This window comes from Artemia sp. Qi Xiang Cuo, chromosome 19, assembly GCF_049724085.1.
Source record: "Artemia sp. Qi Xiang Cuo chromosome 19, ASM4972408v1, whole genome shotgun sequence".
In the NCBI taxonomy this organism is placed as follows: domain Eukaryota; kingdom Metazoa; phylum Arthropoda; class Branchiopoda; order Anostraca; family Artemiidae; genus Artemia; species Artemia sp. Qi Xiang Cuo.
In genome coordinates, this window is record NC_142812.1 from 36,869,434 (window position 1) to 36,891,122 (window position 21,689).

General features: G+C 38.1%; 1 protein-coding gene across 5 annotated transcripts in view; it reads right to left on the reverse strand.

The window, feature by feature from the left end:
- Positions 1-21,689, reverse strand: part of ATP7 (copper-transporting ATPase 1) — a 304,355-nt gene that overhangs the window by 14,586 nt on the left and 268,080 nt on the right. For all 5 annotated transcript variants that reach the window (XM_089105398.1, XM_089105396.1, XM_089105401.1 and 2 more), the window contains one exon: positions 12,050-12,214. In XM_089105398.1, the coding sequence (XP_088961524.1) occupies positions 12,050-12,214 (165 nt within the window). The remainder of the gene's footprint in view (positions 1-12,049; positions 12,215-21,689) is intronic.

Consider the following 21,689-nt stretch of genomic DNA (forward strand, 5'->3'; position numbering starts at 1 on the left):
TTTACGAGTCAGACAAACATTTCGAGGGGGTTTTGAACCCCCTAGCCCTTCCCCTGGTTACGGCCTTGTGTTCACCTGTTCATTACTCAAACACAGCCCGGAAGTTCTTTTATGATTTTTGACCATTATATAAAATTAATCTTTTTCTAACCTAACATCTTTTGAATAACGTTAGAATACCCGTGTATTCTAATACCCCTTAGAATACCCCTTAGAACACGGTTAGAATAACCGTGGTCTTATTTTTTCAAAAAACAGGAGAAAAAGCTGTGACTGATAACTCTTTTACTACTTGACAGACAATCACCATGAAGAATAAAGCAATCTAAAATGGGGCCGCCTATTTCCCTTCATCTTGCATCCGATAGGAAACGGAAATTTATCCATAATCGAATTAATTCTCGGTAATATAGACAGAGAGTACATATTGAATGATATATCAGTGTGTTTAGATAAAAAAAAAGCAAAGGAAAAGAATAGCAAGTAATTTATTAGAAAGAAGGGATCGTTTAAAGTTTTCTCTTGATAGTTTGCTCCGGTACCAAGACTATTAAATACACTCCTTAATCTCGAAAATTAACAATCGCAATAGAAAAAGGAAAACAGTCAATTGGACAAAATACGAAGTAAGGAACACATTTTCGAAACAGTTAGTAAGAAACTGGCTATATGAAATGCCTTGAGTAGGTTTGGTGGCAAAAGATGAACAGTTTAATGAAAATGACAAAAATCGTTCACTTCATGTTTGCTAAAAGGGGAGGGGGTAATAATAAAAATGTACTGAAAAGAAAAACACGACAAGACAAAAGATACCTCAAGTCACCCATAATGCGGACGAATGAACAGGGAATAAAAATATGGAATAATGAGTGCACTTAAACAGTAATGCAAAAACAAATTTTAAATAAAAATTTAAAAAAAAACAATTTTTTATACTTAAATAAATCAAATTTTCAACTGAAAGTTAGGAGCTAAATATGAACTTTAAGACTTTCGCGCAAAGAGCGAGGGTTGAGGCTGGGACAGCCCCCACTCGTATACAGAATAATTTCTGTTCGTTTTTAATTTTAATGTTGCTCCTTAATTTTAGTTGAAAAAATTTGTTTTTTTATTGAATTTCTGGTCATTTTCACATCATACTAGGAACTTCCCTTTCCCCCCTATAAAATTGCTCCGTTAGAAAAACCCTCCCATAGAAAATCCCCCCTAAAAAAAAGTTCCGTATATTTCACAATAGCAAACACCATCTGTGAACCATGGCCAAATTACGTAACTTACAGCCCTTTCACCAGGGTTTTGAGGGGGGGGGGGGGGTTGTGTCCTCTGCCCCAGAGGCATACTTACTGCACCTTTCAGCTATAGTGAATCAAATGGTTATCCAAAATTTGATAAGATGTCTTTGGGGGAAAAGGGGCGAGAGAAGGGCTAGTTGCCTCCGATTTTTAGTCACTTATAAAGGCACTATAACCTTTGATTTCGGATAAAATGAGCACTCTGTCGATATTCTAATCCCACTAGTTCGATACTATCATCCCTGGGGAAAAAAATCAAAAAAAAAAAAAAAAGAAGCACATCCGTGATCTTTGTTTTGGAAAAAAATGAAAAATTTCATTTTTGTATAGGCTATAGCAGCCTAGAACATCTACAGTAAACAGTAAAAAAAAAAAAAAAAATAAAAAAAAAAAAATAAAAAAAAAAAAAAAAAAAGATTTCCAACAAAATATTTTGCTCGAATTCAAACAAGTAAAAAAAAATCCAATTTTTCTGTTGGAATTGTGACTTGCTTATTTAATTCCAACAAATTATTAAGATTTATGTAGGCCTACTTTTCAGTAGAAAAAATGAAATTTTCAACGTAAATAGGTTATATTAATCAACACGGTTTGAGCTTCAACAGCAGTTTGAAGTTTCTTGAATATTATTTTATAATTTGACTATAGGCCCATTGAAAGCAATGTGTTCAGTATAAATTCAATTCAAATATTCGAATTATAGCAGAAAAAACGGGATGTTAATTGAATTTTGAGTATAAGAAGATAGTATAAAAATAAGGAAATATATTTTTACTTTGAAATAAGTTAAGCTTACTTGTCTGCAAAATGAACATACAAAAATTTATGTACAGAAATTATCTTTTAACTTTTACAATCGCTTTTTTTAAATACCTTTTTTGCGAATTTCTGTAGCCTCCTGGGACCTGGTGTCCACGTCTGTGGACACCCCCATAAAATATTTTTTGTGCAAAGGCCTCGCCATCTAGCAAAGATTTCGTTGTTTCAACGTGCTTTTTGGACCTGGAAAGCCATCTAAGATTTTTTTCAGAAAGTTTCTGCGACTTTTAGTGGTGTTTTTACTAACTAGAAAAGGCTAAAATAAGGAGATGAAAAAAAGCAAAGGTAAGAAAAAAGAAAAAAAAAGAAAGTGGTGAGAACGAGTTCTGAGAAAAATCAGGTGTACTCTCTTGATTGTAGACAGTGCTTAGAAAGTTTTCAAAGCAGTTAGTTTGATAAGTGCCATCTTTTGGAACTTGAAAAACTTCCATGTCCACGTCCGTGGACAGGCAGTTCCAATCGATTAAAAAGCTAGGGTTGATTTTTTGTAGTTCAAATCTTGATTCCAATGGGGATAGCAGAAGCCAATGATTGTTTTATTTACTAAATTGGCAACAACCTAGCCGCCACTCACCCATAAGAAATCGCCACCCCCGTAAAGTGTACCAACCCCCGCCCAATCTGTCTCTCATACCCTTTTATTCCTTAATTTTTAAAAAACATTTATTCCCTTTTTTTCAAATAAAATAAACAAAAATCACCACCCGTAAAAGTCTGCTAAAAGTTAAACTATTTTTTATATATTATTTTTCCATTGTTGAATATTTGGTTATTTTATATGTTACCCTTTTTATCTTTTTATATTATGTCCTTAAAAATATTTTATAGTTGTGAACTCTATTTATGACTTTTGTATTTTATATTTTATGACTGTTGCCTGTCGTGTTTTCATTACATTGGTAACTATGTGTTGTTATTGTATTATTATATTGTATTATTGTATTTTTTTTACTAAGAAATGCAAATTTGGTCCACTAGGGTTTGTGATAGTTCTTTTGCCAATCTCTATCTATCTATCTACCTATCTATCTATCTAGCTATTAGTTTCAAGCTTACTGAACCTGTTCCTTTATTGTAGTTTCCCTTGATGACGCCCTTGGAATGCTCGATGAGAGTAACCTGGACCTCTCTGATTTAGATGATGATGAGGAATTGATAAAAAACCACTCCTTGTCGTCTTCAATCTGTGATGGTGAACTAGCTGTTGCAGCCATTCCGTCATCAAGCAGTTATGCTGTTCTTCCAGATTTTGAAAATGAAGAATCTGATGATGACGTAACCTTAGCAACCCGTGCCAAACGCTTGAAGGCTGACAAAGTAGCAGCAACCTTGTCCTGGAGGAAGTCTCGGCGGTTCAATAATCATCGTGGCCCGGACGTGGGCCCCGCTCATTTCCAGGATCACGACAATTGGAGCACAGAACAATTCTTTTTGCAATATTACCCGGAGAGTTTTTTTGAATGTATAGCTTTTTCCATGAACTACAACTATCAGTTGGCCAACCACAAAAGCTTGAATTTGACTCCAGACGAGCTGAAAATTTTTGTTGGCATTGTCATCCTGATGGGGAACCTCAAGTTTCCTCGGATCTGCATGCACTGGTCTGGGAAGTTTAGGGTGGAAGCCATATCACAAAAGATGGCTCGAGACAGATTCTTCACAATCCGGTCAAACCTGAAGTTCGTTGTTGATTCAGAAATCTCAGACGAAAAAAAAACAAAAATAGGCTTTGGAAGGTGCAGCCGATCCTTGACAACTTCAGGAATATCTGTCTCCAGTTGCCACGTGACAGGAACTGTTCAATTGACGAACAGATGATACCCTTCCAAGGTATGTCGACTCTCAAGCAATATGTCCCTAACAAGCCCCATCCGGTTGGATTAAAGAATTTAGTCCTTACCAGCTCCTCAGGGCTGATACTTGACTTCCAAATCTACCAGGGAGCCTCCACCCTGGGAGAACAGCTGGTAGAACATGGCTTGTCAGCTGGGATCGTACTGCGCTTGTCTGAGACCCTACCAGAAGGCGCATACCTCTATTTTGACCGATTCTTCTCGTCTGTTAAGCTCCTCGACATGCTGGCTGAAAGAAAAATAAATGCGACCGGAACTATCATGAAGAACCGTTTGGGTGCCAACGGCCCAACGCTTTTTACCGAAACAGAAATGAAAAGAAAGGGCAGAAGAACCACTGTCTTGTCTTTGTACTCAGATAAAAAAGTAGCCGTGACCCAGTGGTATGATGACAAAATGGTTCTCTCGTCTTCAAACTGCATAGGTATAGAAGATGAGACAGAGGTCAAATGGCATGACAAGCACTAGGGGTCTTACGTGCAGGTCAAATATCCACGAGTAGTGTCTGACTACAACACCTACATGGATGGGGTCGACCTTGTGGACCGCGTGGTCAGCTATTACCGATTTGAGACGCCTACTAAAAAATGGACTGTGCGTCTGTTTCAACATTTTGTGGATGCTGCACTAGCCAATGCATTTCATGAGCTGAAGGGCCATAGCCCAGAAGTTTTTGGTGACCTCAAACAGCTCATTGATCTTCGTTTCAACGTGGCCGAGTTTTTGCTCAATTCTGGAAGCACAGAGTCACGAGGTCAAGAAAATAGCAACGAAGAGCCATTGGGTGAAACTCAACACCGTGTTTTGAGTGTGAAAAAGAGGGCAATCCCTCCACCATATGCCAGAGTTGCACTGCATCTACCAGAATTTTGTGACTTGGCGAATGCAGCCCGGTGCAGAAGGCCTGGATGCTGCAAAAGGTCAAGATGGATGTGCTCGCAGTGTAAAATCATTCTCTGCTTGACACGAGACAACAACTGCTTCTAGAAATTTCATGAAGAGTAATGTTTTGTTTTCAACGTTTTGACATATCTCTTTTAATAGACGAAACAGATTTTTACTATACTCTTAGCTTGATAGGGACCCAATGTCCACACCTGTGGACAGCCTCCAGAGGGAGGGAGGGGGGTCAACTTTTTTTTTTAGTTGATCAATGGTCAAAATGATTTTTTTTAAGTCAACTACAAAGAAATGAACATAATCAGAAAAGTATTTCTATGGTCAGGTCTCAGGAGGGTAGGTAGAAAATTTCTTAAGATACTACCCTAACCTTAACAGTACTAACGGTGAAAATATATTGCTTTCTGAATTCAATTTTTTCTAATTAATAACGAAAATCCTTATGCGGGAACAACTTTTGTTTTTAAGATGAATGTCATTTTTGCAATGAGACCCAAAAGGCTTCCGTAAAGGCTTCCCCAAAAAATATAATTTTTCAAAATAGTGCACATGTCAACTGGACTCAGAAATACTATACTTTAATAGCATGAACTGCGTCGAAAACTCCGGTTTGCTACAGGATAAATTAAAAAATAGGATGTTAGGCCAATAAATTTTATCAAACAGTTCATAGTGTTAAACTGTAACTAAGGAGCGACTCAGCTCAATAGTAACCGAAACTCAAAAATGGAATTTTGATAACTATTGATAAGAATTGAGTTTTTATGCAGATTCCAAATATATATATTTCATTACGTTCAATATTACCCACCAAAGACTACAAGCCTCAGAAGAAAAAGGGATTTTGACAGATTAAGGGATTTTGAAAACAGGGAGCCTGATTTTCGAAAAAGGGAGAAACACCCCCAAAAATTCAATGAATCTTAATGTAAATCCTACCTTCAGATTCAACACATCAGAAAATGTAATTGGGGGGGGGGGGGTTCGATATCCTATCTGCTTCAAATGTGGAATTGTGTGTTTTTGCCAGAAGACAGATCACGGATGCGTTTTTATTTTTGATTTGTTCTAGTGTCCATTTTAAGAGACCGTTAAGAATGGAGGGCAACTAAACCTCCTCCCATGAACTAATTTGTCTCTTATTTTGTTTTCGAATGTTATGATTTGAGATCAATTTGACAAAAAAAAATCATCTCCATCAACTACAACCATTATAATATATACTGCAAAGCAAAAGGCACACAAGCGATGGCTACTTTCGAAGAGCGAAGAGGACAGAATTGCATTCATAAATGCGCGCAAAGATGCAGTTCGAGCGATTCAGCAGTCCCGGGTTCAGTATAAGGAGAAATTTGCCACCACGGTTCGACATGCTCCGGCAAAAAGTTGGTGGAAAATTGTCAAGGAGGCTTTACCGTCGTCCAAGTGGACCACAAATCCTTCTCTACAGATTAACGGGACTGTGGTACAAGATCCACATGAAAAGGCTGAAGCTCTTGCTAAAGCATTTGCCGAATTCTTGAATCTAGACGATGACGGTAGAGAAGTGCCAAAATTCTCCGACCGAATCGACACTGTCCTGGAACGCGTGAATTTTTCTGCTCCAAAGATCGTTCGCATTCTGCAACATCTGGATGTGACCAAAGCCACGGGTCCTGACAACATACCAAATGTTGTCCTCAAGTACTGCTGTGCCGAACTAGCTGGGCCCTTGTCATTGCTTTTCCGGCTGTGCTTTTGCACCGGAACCTTCCCACGAATATGGAAATCCGCTCATGTTATACCTACTCTATGGCCAGAGGGCGATACAACGAGTGTGGGCTCCTACCGGCCTATTAGCCTTCTCTCCTGTGTTGGCAAAGTCGACAATAGTGTCTCCAATAAAACACTACATCACTACCTGGACTCAAATGAACTTCTAAGCGGTCGCCAATATGGATTCCGCCGGAATCCATTTTGCAACTCAACATTAGACTGCCTAGTGGCCCAGTATCAGGAGTGTATAGAACTACTGGCAACGGGATACGGCATCAGGCTACTATCCTTCGACATTGCAAAAGCTTTTGATAGAGTATGGCACCGTGGCCTGCTAAAGAAACTCTATGTGTGTGGTGTTCGTGGATGTCTGTTAAAAGTGATTGAGAGCTTTCTTTCCGATTGTTCACTGGGGGTTGTTCTTGACGGGTTTATTTCCTGCGAATATCCAGTGAAAGCAGGGGTACCTCAGGGCAGTTTCTTGGGACCTACGCTCTTCCTTATCTACATAAACGGCATGGGAGACAACCTCGCAAACCCTCTGCATCACTTTGCCGACGATACCACGACACACTCAGCCATCCCTAAACACGAAGACTCAACACAAGCCTCCCTTTCCCTACAGATGGATCTTTTGAAAATTGAAAAGTGGTCTGATGCGTGGTCTGATTACATATTCAAAATCATTTACATAGGATGACTTAACGCCAGATGAGTGCTATAGAAAAAGAACCTATTATCATGCACAACTGGTATACAAACATATATAAGAAAATTGAGACTTTATCTTATTGGGATCAAAATAAAAGATTCAAAAGAAAGGGATGAAGGTGGTGTATGCAAGCGTGCAGCCTCAGGCAGCTTAGCTCCACAGCAGGTTTCTGGAAATTGTTGTAGTAGTAGTAATAAATAATTTTTAGACTGCATTATGTCGCAACTTATATTCAAAATGGCACAAAAATATCAAATAACGGTCAAAAATATTAGTTAAGACAGTGAAAACTGTGAGAGTTAATATAAACGTGAGAGCTAAAAGTGAAAACTTTTTCATTGTTACCCGTTATTATAAATTTAAATTTCATTTTAATCATAATAGTAGCAGTAATGATACATACATATAGACGATCTGCATAAATCTAGGAAAATAATAATTTCCAAGTATAGCTATGCTGAGCATTTGAAAGTCGAAAATTTGCCGATAAAATCAAGTTCAAACTCTGATGAATAAAACACCGTGTGCAACATATTTCATAATTCGCTTTATCCACCTGAAAACACCATAATTTCCTATCTAGTGCTAGAAGATCCCGAATTATGGTTCAGATTAAATAGGGGGCAGGCCTTTTTGTTTTTGACTTTATATTAAGGGGTTAACCACATAGACATAGACATAGGTTTATTAAGATCGAACAGCGTAGCCATGGCTAATTTATGTCGTCTTTACAACAATATGAAAAAAAAAATACAAATAACACTATAAGAACACTATAAGAACACTAACACGTGAATACAAATAACAAATACAAAGTCTTGTTGTATGCTTCTACGAAAAAGGGGACAAACGTATTTTTGTAGCGGTTGGTCCTGCAGACCGGGGGTTGTAGTTTCGACTGGGATCTGGTTCTTTGGTTAACAGGAGCATCGGGTGGGATGATCAGTCTGTGATGGGGCAAAGATAGCAGTGACTTGCCGGGGGACATGATCAGTGATAATCGTCTGTCGCTGAGAGAATCAAGGTTTAGTTCTTGCAAGAGTTTGTTGTAGTCGTCACTTCTGTTACCAACGATTATGTTAACAGCTCGTTTCTGCAAAGATTCAAGGTCATCGCAAAGGTAGTGGGCGCTCTGGACAAAAGGTCCCCAGACAGCGACGGCGTATTCGAATAGAGGTCTCACATATGTAATATAGGCAATTTTTAGGCTTTGAGTGTCGCAGTCAAACCTGCGCATCAGGACTAGGGCCTGAAGTGATGCATTGCCAGCCTTAATAACCTTCTCCACGTGTTCGGTGAATGTGTAGTCCATCGATAATGTGACTCCGAGGATTTTTGCAGATGGAACAATAGGGAAAGGGACTTGCGGGAATTCCAGATCACGTTTTAAGGGGCAAAACCTGAGGATCATTGATTTATCTGCATTTTGTGTCAGCTTCTAACGTTCACAGTCCTCAGAGAAGGATGCCAGAAGGGTCTCGCTGAACTGACGTTCGATTACACCTTCTCTCACGAGGTATTTGAGGACAAATGATAAATCGTCGACGAATTTGAGTCGCTCTTCAAAATTCTGAAGGAGGAAGTTGATGAGGAAGATAAATATGAAACCAGCAAGTCTTGTACCCTGAGATTAATAACCACGAAATTAATAAGGATGCACAACAAAAATATGCAAGAAAAGAACAAAAAAGGAAAAGCTCCGAGCGCAAAAAATCATATTATTTCACGAGACCAGGATTTTTTTGGGGAAGGGGAAAAGAGGTCACAAAGGGATTTTTTTTGCGGAGGGGGGGGGGGATAAAAAAAAGAAAATGCATCAAGACTTTGTTTTCATTCATTTTTGTTATGCTTTTACGAGGCATACAAATATTTCATGGGTGGGGGGGTCAACCCCCTTACCCCCTCCCTGGATACAGCCTTGCCAACGAATAGGAAAAAAGGAATGAAGAAACATTGACCAAGATATTAAATGGAACAAAGGACCTCAGTTTAATTAAATGGAGTCGATGAAAAATAGCAGCTTTTTCCCTGTACAAAAATGATAAGTAAAGCTTGTGGCGCGAGAAAGTGCCATTGTGATACTGGAACAGCTATATATCTCAATTTGAACATGCAACCAGATACTTTCTATCGCCCACAGTTTTTGCATGACTGTTTATTCTTCCTGTCGGTCAAATTGTGACTCCCTCTTTTTTTAAGTAAAATCTTATTGTCTAGGAAAATTTTCCCAATACAACTTTTTATGCAAAGCAAAAAAGGGAATTCGACATTTTGAAGAGGTAATTGGCCACATCTTTTATTGGGTAAATAATCCCTTTTTGGACATTTTTTATTTTAATATTCTATCAAACTCATATAGAAAGTCAAAGAAAAGAAATGGAGAAAAGATTTACATACCACCCGTGGCCTCGATTGGGGGATGGAAAGAGGAAGGGATGAAATTTGACCCGGTAGAGTTTGAAAAGTACCTTTTTCTTGCATTTTCATTGAACAAATCAAGAACAAATACCCCCTATCCCACTAGATTTAAAATACCCATTTATAATTTATAAAAACAAAACAACAAAATAATCCTTGGTCTCTTCACTATTTTTTCGTGACTTCGTACTCCTGCATATCACTAATTACTACACGTCTTAGCACCCATTAAACGGCGCGATATGTACGCCAGATCGAACATTTCATGGTAACGAACTGTAAGTAAGGAGCGACCCGGCTCAATAGTAACCGAAACTCTAAAAAACAGGATTTTGATACCAATAGATACATCAAAAGAATCAGATTTTTATGCTGATTTCAAATATATAAGTTTAATCAACCCATAGTCTTACCTATCAAAAGTTACGCGCCAGAGAAAATTTGACTTATTTTCGAAAAAAGAGGAAAGCACCCCTAAAGGTCATAAAACCTTAATGAAAATCACACCATCAGATTCATCGTATCAGAGAACCCTACTGGAGAGGTATCAAGCTCTTATCTGCAAAAATTTTGAATTTTGTATTTTTTGCCATAGAAAAGATCACGGATGTGCGTTTATTTGTTTTTTTTTGTTGTTTTTTTTCCAGGGGTGATCGTAGTGCCCTTTTTAAGTGACCAAAAAAGGAGGGCAATTAGACCCCCTCCCACGCTCATTTTTTCCCAAAATCACCCGATCAAAATTTTGAGATCGCCATTTTGTTCAGCATGGTCAACCAATAACTATGTCTTTGAGGATGACTTAATCCCCCACAGTCCCCGGAGGAAGTGCTGCAAGTTATGAACTTTGCCCAATGTTTACATATAGCATTGGTTATTGGGAAGGATACCGACGTTTTCAGGGAGAATTTTTTTAGGTAGTAGGGGGTGGGGGTGAATCGGGGGTTACGTGGGAGGATCTCTCCATGGAGGAAGTTTTCATGGGGGAAGGGATATTGCTATGAAGGGTGCGCCGGATTTCCCAGCACTATTTATAAAACGATCAGAAATTAAATAAAAAAAACAAGTTTTCGACTGAAAAACTTTTCAACTGATAACTTTTCAACATCAAAACTTAAAACTAACAGAAACTATTACGTATGTGATTGGTCTAGCCCCCTAGTCAATACCTCGCTCTTTACACTAAAGTTTTTTTAGTACTTTCATAATAGCTATTTATTTTAATTACCGGTCTTTGCGGTTATGGTTTTATTATTAAATATTTGAAAAACAATTCTAAATTGCGCTTAATCTGAGGTATTGACTAGGGAGGCAAACCCCCCTAATATACGTAATAAAAATATACGAATATAGAAGTTCGTTACGTAAGTTAATTCGTAAGTTACGTATATTTATTACTAATAGAAACGTTCGTTAATAAAATTAAATAGCTTTAGAGAAAGCCATTTAGCCAAAAATAAAGTAAAATTAATGTGTAAATTTCGTTTTAATATTCATATACGGTCAGCCAAAATCAAAATCTGCATTAATTTAAAAACGTTTAGAAATTAAATAAAAAAATATATTTTTTTAACTGAAAGTAAGGAGGGACATTAAAACTTAAAACGAACAGAAATTATTCCGTATATGAAAGGGGCTGTCCCCGCTTCAACGCCTCGCTCATTACGTTGAAGTTTTTTATGTTCTAAAAAATAGAGTTGTGAGACAGGTTCAAACTTTAGCGTAAAGAGCGAGGCGTTGAGGATGGGATAGCCCCTTTCATATACTGAATAGTTACTGTTCGTATTAAGTTTTAACGTCGCTCCTTACTTTCAGTAAAAAAAAACTTGCTGTTTTTTTATTTAATAAATCTAAAGAAATCAAAGTACTGTTGAGAATATTTCAGAAATAATTTGGCATTCACTTTGGACAAAACCACCGTAAAGCACATAATGACCATTGTCCGATATACGGTCGATCTATTCTTATGAATATATATATATATATATATATATATATATATATATATATATATATATATATATATATATATATATATATATATATATATATATATATATATATATATATATATATATATATATATATATATATATATATATATATATATATATATATATATATATATATATATATATATATATATATATATATATATATATATATATATTTGTTCCTCAGTGTCTGGAACTACAAATTAGCTTCAAAAAATTTACATTCTTTCCTCAGTTTACAGCAGTAACCAATAAAGAAAAAAGAATAAAGACACCGTTACGGCGAAAATGTTGGAAATTAAATACTACCTCGTTAGTGCTGAGGATGGAGCCTCCGGCCGAATGAAATCAACTCCACCGTCAATCCCTTGGGTGACAATTATCTCCTCGCCACAGAAATGAGCAGCAAATTTCGCCTCCATTGCTTTCATATACTCAGGGGTTTGAAGGGATTCTTTGGAAGGTTTTCTAAATCTAAAATATAGAAAAAACGTTTCTATGAGTGCTTTAGCGGAAGGATATAAGTTTGTTTAGAATGATACTTAAAGGAGAAATTAGCCCTAAAAACTTTTGTTAGCAAAGGATAGACTAATTTTCTTTTAGAAATAAAAATGTAATAGTAGTATTACAAATAAAAAAAAAATGCAAGTTCAAAACGAACGAACTTTTAAAGCTCGTGGAAGAAAAATCAATATATGATACCGTGGTAGGGCTAACACCTGCAGCCAGTGGAGATAAGTAAGAACTTATTAAAAAAAAAACATTCAAATAATTCACCCCTCTTTCCCCATGACTTTTAAGGAATATAGGACTAAAATCACACTTTGACCTTTGACGACTGACGAGTCCCATAGATACCTATTCTTTTTTTTTCAAAAATAGGTTGGAAGAAATAATTCATATTTCTCGACTTTCTAAGATACTTACCAAAGTATAGTGAACCACGCCAGTAGAAGGGCCTTATTGACTCCGACGCCCACAATACCCCTTCGAATCCCGATCCGGACACTTTTTTTAAAAATTCCGACGCCCACACCAAATAAGGGCATAGCCTCCCTAGGGAGAATGATTACGTAATGGGGTCAATGACCTAAATTGATTGCGTAATCAAAGTGTGTCAACAACAACAACATCGACCTTGACATTCGCTGAGAGCGTGCACTTACAACAACAACAACATCGACCTTGGAACACCTGTGCTGTCGACCTCAATTCACCTATCGTGAATCAATAATTCCCCTTAGAAACAACAAATTAATTTCCCCTTTCTTGACAGATCAATCAATCAATGACATCATCTGTCAGACTTTAAAAATTTTCGCCTAGAAACATTTCTCCAGGAATAGATCCAAATCATTAATGTCTTTGCCTCGGGAACAGTTCTACTGGTCGAACTCCAAAGGATATTAATAACCAAAGGCCATGGAAACAATTAGGCAAGAAACATCTTAGCGATGAATTGTTTTAGCGCGCGAAAAGGTTTCTTATTAATTTGAATTGCGTTAGCGCAGAGATGCCAATAACAAAGGAACACGCTGAATTTACGTTTAGGGATTATTTGGGCGAAACCGTTTTAGACAGGTTGTGGAATTATTTCGGCGAAACAGTTAGAGACATTTTAAAAGAAGATTTTTGAAGAGATTTTAGAAGAGAATTTGAGGGTGAAACTCTGTGGTCGTTATAATACACAATTTTCATTTGAACAGTGTTGTGAGGTCCTCTAACCCAACCCAAAGGGTTCCAATCCTCCTACCCCAACCCCGAAGGAAGCCCCCGGTCCTCAAAGGCCCCCCAAGCGCCCAAAGGGCCACCCGCGCCCCCAAAGGCCCACCCAGACCCCCAAAGGCCATTCCCGGGCCCCACAAAGGCCCATCGAGCTCCCAAAGGACCAACGGGGTCCCAAAGGCCCTCCACCGGTCCCCAAATGTCCCCCTGGCCCCCAACTGCCCCCCGGACCCCCAAAGGCCCTCCCTGTGCCCCAAACGCCCTCCCTGTGCCCCAAAGGCCCTCCCCGGCCCCCAAAGGTCCCCCGGACCAGAGAAGCGCCGCCGGGATGCGCCATGGGCCAGGAAAGCGCCACAGGATGTGCCGCAGGGATGCACCGCGGGTCAGGAAAGCGCCTCAGGGGATGCGCCGCAGGGAGGCACCGCAGGAAAGCGCCGCAGGATGCGCCGCAGGGATGCGCCGCAAAAAAAAGTAAACTAAAAGTAAAAGTTTCGAAATGTTATCCCCCAAACGCTCTCCTCAGACCTCCAAAGGCCCTCCACTGGTCCTCAAAGGTCCCCGGGCTCCTAAGGACCAACTGGCCCCAAGGGTCCCTGGACCCCCAAAGGTCTCCTCGGTCCCCAAAGGTTCACTGGGCTCCCAAGGTCCTCTCCCGGTCCCCAAAGGTCCCCTGGGCTCCCAAAAGACCACTCAATCCTCAAGGGCCCTCGGATCCCCAAACGCCTTCCTGGGCCCCAAGGTCCTACCCGGTCCCCATGACATGCACACAAAAACTTACACACACACAAACTTACACACACACACTAGAAACTTACACACACACATGAAAACTTACACAGCACACGAAAACTTACACTTACACACGCCAAAACTTACACACACACTACACAAAGTTACATCACGCACACATTCACACGTTGAAACTTGCAAGAGTTGAAATATTTCAGTAGTGTTTGGTTGTGGTTTACCTTGTCACAGTTAGATTTTCTTGATTTTTCAAAGTTCATTTTGAATTTCTTTCGTTGAAATGCAAGAGTTGAAATATTTCAGTAGTGTTTGGTTGTGGTTTAACTTGTCACAGTTAGATTTTCTTGATTTTTCAAAGTTCATTTTGAATTTCTTTCGTTGAAATGCAAGAGTTGGAATATTTCAGTAGTGTTTGGTTGTGGTTTACCTTGTCACAGTTACATTTTCTTGATTTTTCAAAGTTCATTTTGAATTTCTTTCGTTGAAATGCAAGAGTTGGAATATTTCAGTAGTGTTTGGTTGTGGTTTACCTTGTCACAGTTACATTTTCTTGATTTTTCAAAGTTCATTTTGAATTTCTTTCGTTGAAATGCAAGAGTTGGAATATTTCAGTAGTGTTTGGTTGTGGTTTACCTTGTCACAGTTACATTTTCTTGATTTTTCAAAGTTCATTTTGAATTTCTTTCGTTGAAATGCAAGAGTTGGAATATTTCAGTAGTGTTTGGTTGTGGTTTACCTTGTCACAGTTACATTTTCTTGATTTTTCAAAGTTCATTTTGAATTTCTTTCGTTGAAATGCAAGAGTTGGAATATTTCAGTAGTGTTTGGTTGTGGTTTACCTTGTCACAGTTACATTTTCTTGATTTTTCAAAGTTCATTTTGAATTTCTTTCGTTGAAATGCAAGAGTTGGAATATTTCAGTAGTGTTTGGTTGTGGTTTACCTTGTCACAGTTACATTTTCTTGATTTTTCAAAGCTCATTTTGAATTTCTTTCGTTGAAATGCAAGAGTTGGAATATTTCAGTAGTGTTTGCTTTTGGTTTACCTTGTCACAGTTACATTTTCTTGATTTTTCAAAGTTCATTTCGAATTTCTTTCGTTGAAATGCAAGAGTTGGAATATTTCAGTAGTGTTTGGTTATGGTTTACCTTGTCACAGTTACATTTTCTTGATTTTCAAATTCTTTTTGAATTTCTTTCGTTGAAATGCAAGAGTTGGAATATTTCACTAGTGTTTGGTTCTGGTTTACCTTGTCACATTTACATTCACATGTATACACATGTACACACATGTGCTTATCATGAGTGCTCATGATAAGTTAACCTAACCTTTTCCGGTGAGTATGGTTATGGTTAGACTAGATTAAGTTAGGTTAGATTAGGTTAGGTTAGGTTAACCTACGTACGCTTCACTTAGGTTAGCTTAGGTTAGGTGAGAGACATGCGAAAAGTTAGGTGTATGATTAGGTTAGGTTAGGTTAGATTAGGTTAGTTAGGTTAGGTTAAGTTAGGTTAGGCTAAGTTAGCCTACGTACGCGCGCGTACGTAGGCTAACCTAGCCTAACCTAACTTAACCTAGCCTAACTTAATCTAACCTAACCTAACCTAATCATACACCTAACTTTTCGCATGTCTCTCACCTAACCTAAGCTAACCTAAGTGAAGCGTGCGTATGCTAACCTAACCTAACCTAATCTAACCTAACTTAATCTAGTCTAACCGAACCATACTCACCGGAAAGGGTTAGGTTAACTTATCATGAGCACTCAAGATAGGCACATGTGTGTGCATGTGTATACATGTGTGTTAATGTGGCAAGGTAACCCACAACCAAGCACTAGTGAAATATTCCAACTCTTGCATTTCAACGAAAGAAATTCAAAATGACTTTGAAAATGAAGAAAATGTAACTGTGATAAGGTAAACCATAACCAAACATCACTGAAATATTCCAACTCTTTCATTTCAACGAATGAAATTCTAAATGAAATTTTAAAAATAACTAAAATTAAACTGTGACAAGTTAAATAATACCAACACCCTAAATAAATGGACTACATAGTTAATAACAATGAAAGATATACAAGAGAACAAAGTAAAGTAGAGAGAATGTACCCTTAAGAATGTACAACATTAGCAAAAAAGACTGAGATAGTACAACTTCTGAAAGTAAATGAACTAAATTCAAAATGTACGTTCTATAATCATGAAAATTTAAGTGTGAAATTGTAAACCAAAACAATACACTAGTGAAATATTCCAACTCTTACATTTTCAAAGAAAGAAATACAAAATGAACTTTGAAAAATCAAGAAAATGTAACTGTGACAAGGTAAACCATAACCAAACACTACTGAAATATTCCAACTCTTGCATTTCAACGAAAGAAATTCAAAATGAACTTTGAAAAATCCAGAAAATGTAACTGTGACAATGTAAACCATAACCAAACACTGCTGAAATAGTCCAACTCTTGCATTTCAGCAAAAGATATTCAAAATAAACTTTGGAAAATCAAGAAAATGTAACTGGGACAAGGTATACCACAACCAAACACTACTGAAATAGTCCAACTATTGCATTTCAACGAACGTAATTCAAAATGAACTTGGAAAAATCAAGAAAATGTAACTGTGACAAGGTAAACCACAACCAAACACTACTGAAATATTCCAACTCTTGCATTTCAACGAAAGAAATTCAAAATGAACTTTGAAAAATCAAGAAAATGTAACTGTGACAAGGTAAACCACAACCAAACACTACTGAAATATTCCAACTCTTGACTTTCAACGAAAGAAATTCAAAATAAACATTTAAAAATCAAGAAAATGTAACTGTGACAAGGTAAACCTACAACCAAACACTACTGAAATATTCCAACTGTTGCTTTTCAGAGAAAATAATTGTGAATGAGCTGTTAAAAAACAAGAGAATGTAACAGTGACAAGGTAAACCACAACCAAACACTACTGAAATATTCCAACTCTTGCATTTCAACGAAAGAAATTCAAAATGAACTTTGAAAAATCAAGAAAATGTAACTGTGACAAGTTAAACCACAACCGAACACTACTGAAATATTCCAACTCTTGCATTTCAGCGAAAGAAATTCAAAATTAACATTTATAAATACTTATCAATTAACTGTTAATCTTAAACAAAAAACCAACATAAAAATTTTTATTTAATAAATATCTATCATTCTAATGTAAATATATATTTAAAATTATATTACTATAAAATGTAACTGTGAAATTGTAATAAATAAACAAAAACTGCTGAAATAGTTCATATCTTGAAATGCAACGAAATAAATTCAAAAATGAACTTTGAAAAATCAAGAAAATGTAACTGTGACAAGGTAAACCACAACCAAACACTATTGAAATATTCCAACTCTTGCATTTCAACGAAAGAAATTCAAAAATGAACTTTGAAAAATCAAGAAAATGTAACTGAGACAAGGTAAACCACAACCAAACCCTACTGAAATATTCCAACTCTTGCATTTCAACGAAAGAAATTAAAAATGAACTTTGAAAAATCAAGAAAATGTAACTGTGACAAGGTAAACCACAACCAAACACTACTGAAATATTCCAACTCTTGCATTTCAACGAAAGAAATTCAAAATGAACTTTGAAAAATCAAGAAAATGTAACTGTGACAAGGTAAACCACAACCAAACACTACTGAAATATTCCAACTCTTGCATTTCAACGAAAGAAATTCAAAATGAACTTTGAAAAATCAAGAAAATGTAACTGTGACAAGGTAAACCATAACCAAACACTACTGAAATATTCCAACTCTTGCATTTCAACGAAAGAAATTCAAAATGAACTTTGAAAAATCAAGAAAATGTAACTGTGACAATGTAAACCATAACCAAAAACAACTGAAATAGTCCAAATATTACTTTTCAACGAAAGAAATTCGGAATGAACTTTGAATAATCATGAAAATTTAACTGTGACACGTTAAACCATAACCAAACACTGCTGAAAGAGTCCAATTCTTTCTAGTCAAGAAAATAAATATAAAATAAGCTATGAACATTCAAGAAGATGTAAATGGGACAAGGTAAACCCCAGCCAAAAACTACTGTAATATTCCAACTATTGCATTAAACCTACTGAAATACAAAATGAACTTTGAAAAATCACGAACAAGTAACTGTGACAAGGTAAACTACGATCAAACACTATTGAAAGAGTCCAAATATCGCATTTCAACGAAAGAAATTCAAAATGACATTTGAAATATCAGGAAAATTTAGCTTTGACAGTGTAAACAATAGCCAAACACTACTGAAATATTCCAAATATTAAATTTTAGTGAAAAAAATTCAAAAGAACTTTGAAAAAAATCAATAGAATGTAACTGTGACATGGTAAACCACAACCAAACACTACTGAAATATTCCAACTCTTGCTTTTCAACGAAAGAAATTCAAAATGAACTTTTAACAATCAAGAAAATTTTACTGTGACCAGGTAAACCACAACCAAACACTACTGAAATATTCCAACTCTTGCATTTCAACAAAGGAAATTCAAAATGAACTTTGAAAAATCAATAAAATGTAACTGTGACAAGGTAACCCACAACCGAACGCTACTGAAATATTCCAACTCTTGCATTTCAACAAAAGAAATTCAAAATGAACTTTGAAAAATCAAGAAAATGTAACTGTGACAAGGTAAACCACAAGCAAACACTACTGAAATATTCCAACTCGTGCATTTCAACGAAAGAAATTCAAAATGAACTTTGAAAAATCAAGAAAATGTAACTGTGACAAGGTAAACCACAACCAAACACTGCTGAAATATTTCAACTCTTGCATTTCAAAGAAAGAAATTAAAAATGAACTTTGAAAAAAACATGAAAATGTAACTTTTACAAGGTAAACCACAACCAAACACTACTGAAATAGTCCAACTATTGCATTTCAACGAATGAAATTCAAAATGAACTTTGACAAATCAAGAAAATGTAACTGTGACAAGGTAATCCACAACCAAACACTACTGAAATATTCCAACTCTTGCATTTCAACGAAAGAAATTCAAAATGAACTTTGAAAAATCAAGAAAATGTAACTGCGACAAGGTAAACCACAACCAAACACTACTGAAATATTCCAACTCTTGCATTTCAACGAAAGAAATTCAAAATGAACTGTGAAAAATCAAGAAAATGTAACTGTGACAAGGTCTACAAGAACCAAACACTAGTGAAATATTCCAACTCTTGCATTTCAACTAAAGAAATTCAAAATGAACTTTGAAAAATCAAGAAAATGTAACTGTGACATGGTAAACCACAACCAAACACTACTGAAATATACCAACTCTTGCATTTCAATGAAAGAAATTCAGAATGAACTTTGACAAATATAGAAAATGTAACTGTGACAAGGTAAACCACAACCAAACACTACTGAAATAGACCAACTCTTACATTTAAACGAAAGAAATTCAAAATGAACTTTGAAAAATCATGAAAATGTAACTGTGACAAGGTAAACCACAACCAAACACTACTGAAATATTCCAACTCTTGCATTTCAACGAAAGAAATTCAAAATGAACTTTGAAAAATCAAGAAAATGTAACTGTGACAAGGTAAACCACAACCAAACACTACTGAAATATTCCAACTCATGCATTTCAACGAAAGAAATTCAAAATGAACTTTGAAAAATCAAGAAAATCGAACTGAGACAAGCTAAACCATAACCAACAACTACTGAAATATTCCAACTCTTGCAAGTTTTTGTGTGTGTGTGTGTGTGTGTGTGTAAGTTTTTGTGTGTGTGTGTGTGAGTTTTGGCGTGTGTGTGTAAGTTTTCGTGTTTCTGTGTAAGTTTTCGTGTGTGTGTGTAAGTTTTGTGTGTGTGTGTGTAAGTGTTTTTGTGTTTGTAAGTCTTGGTGTGTTTAGTGGGGGCCTGGAGATGAACCTGGCTGACTCTAGGACGACTTGGGGGTATCCGGGGACCTTGGTGTAATTAAAGGTCTTTAGAAAGCCCGGGGGAGGGTTTTGGGCCGGGGGAGTACCGTTGAGAACCAAATGGACCGTGGTAACCCGGGGAAGGACCGGTAGGGTTCCGGGGGACCCTTGGGGGCCGGTTGGTCCTTTGGGAGCCCGGGGGACCTTTGAGGACCAGTGGAGGGCCTTTGGGGGTCTGAGGAGGGCGTTTGGGGGATAACATTTCGAAATTTTTACTTTTTAGTTTACTTTTTTTTTGTGGCGCATCCCTGCGGCGCATCCTGCGGCGCTTTCCTGCGGTGCCTCCATGTGGCGCATCCCCTGCAACGCTTTCCTGACCCGCGGTGCATCCCTGCGGCACATCCTGTGGCGCTTTCCTGGCCCATGGCGCATCCCGGCGGCGCTTCTCTGGTCCGGGGGACCTTTGGGGGCCGGGGGAGGGCCTTTGGGGCACAGGGAGGGCGTTTGGGGCACAGGGAGGACGTTGGTTGACCAGGGTAGGCGTGGGTCGATCCGGGGGCTCGGGAGGTTTTAATGGTCTTTTGAGAGCCCGGGGGACGGGATTAGACCAGAGGAGGGCCGGTGGGAGACAAGTGGAACTTTGTAAACCTGCGGCGAGCCGGAGGGGGCTCGGGGGACCCTTGGGGGCCAGTTGGCCCTTTGGGAGCCCGGGGGACCTTTGAGGACCAGAGGAGGGCGTTTGGGGGATAACAATTCGAAATTTTTACTTTTTAGTTTACTTTTTTTTTGCGGCGCAGCTCTGCGGCACATCCTGTAGCACTTTCCGGTGGTGCCTTCCTGTGGTGCCCCCCCCGCTGCGCTTTTCAGGCCCACGACGTATCCCTGCGGCGCATCCTGCGGCGCTTTCCTGGCCCATGGCGCATCCCGGCAGCGCTTCTCTGGTCCGGGGGACCTTTGGAGACGGGGGGCGGGCCTTTGGGGCACCGGGAGGGCGTTTGGGGCACAGGGATGGCCTTTGGGGGTCCGGGGGGCAGTTGGGGGCCAGGGGGACATTTGGGGACCGGTGGAGGGCCTTTGGGACCCCGTTGGTCCTTTGGGAGCTCGATGGGCCTTTGTGGGGCCCGGGGATGGCCTTTGGGGGTCTGGGTGGGCCTTTGGGGGCGCCTGTGGCCCTTTGGGAGCTTGGGGGGCCTTTGAGTACCGGGGGCTTCCTTCGGGGTTGGGGTAGGAGGGTTGGAACCCTTTGGGTTGGGTTAGAGGACCTCACAACACTGTTCAAATGAAACTTGTGTATTATAACGACCACAGAGTTTCACCATTAAATTCTCTTCTAAAATCTCTTCCAAAATCTTCTTTTAAAATGTCTCTATCTGTTTCGCCGAAATAATTCCATAACCTGTCTAAAACGGTTTCGCCCAAATAATCCCTAAACGTAAATTCAGCGTATTCCTTTGTTATTGGCATCTCTGCACTAACGCATTTCAAATTAATAAGAAACTTTTTCGCGCGCTAAAACAATT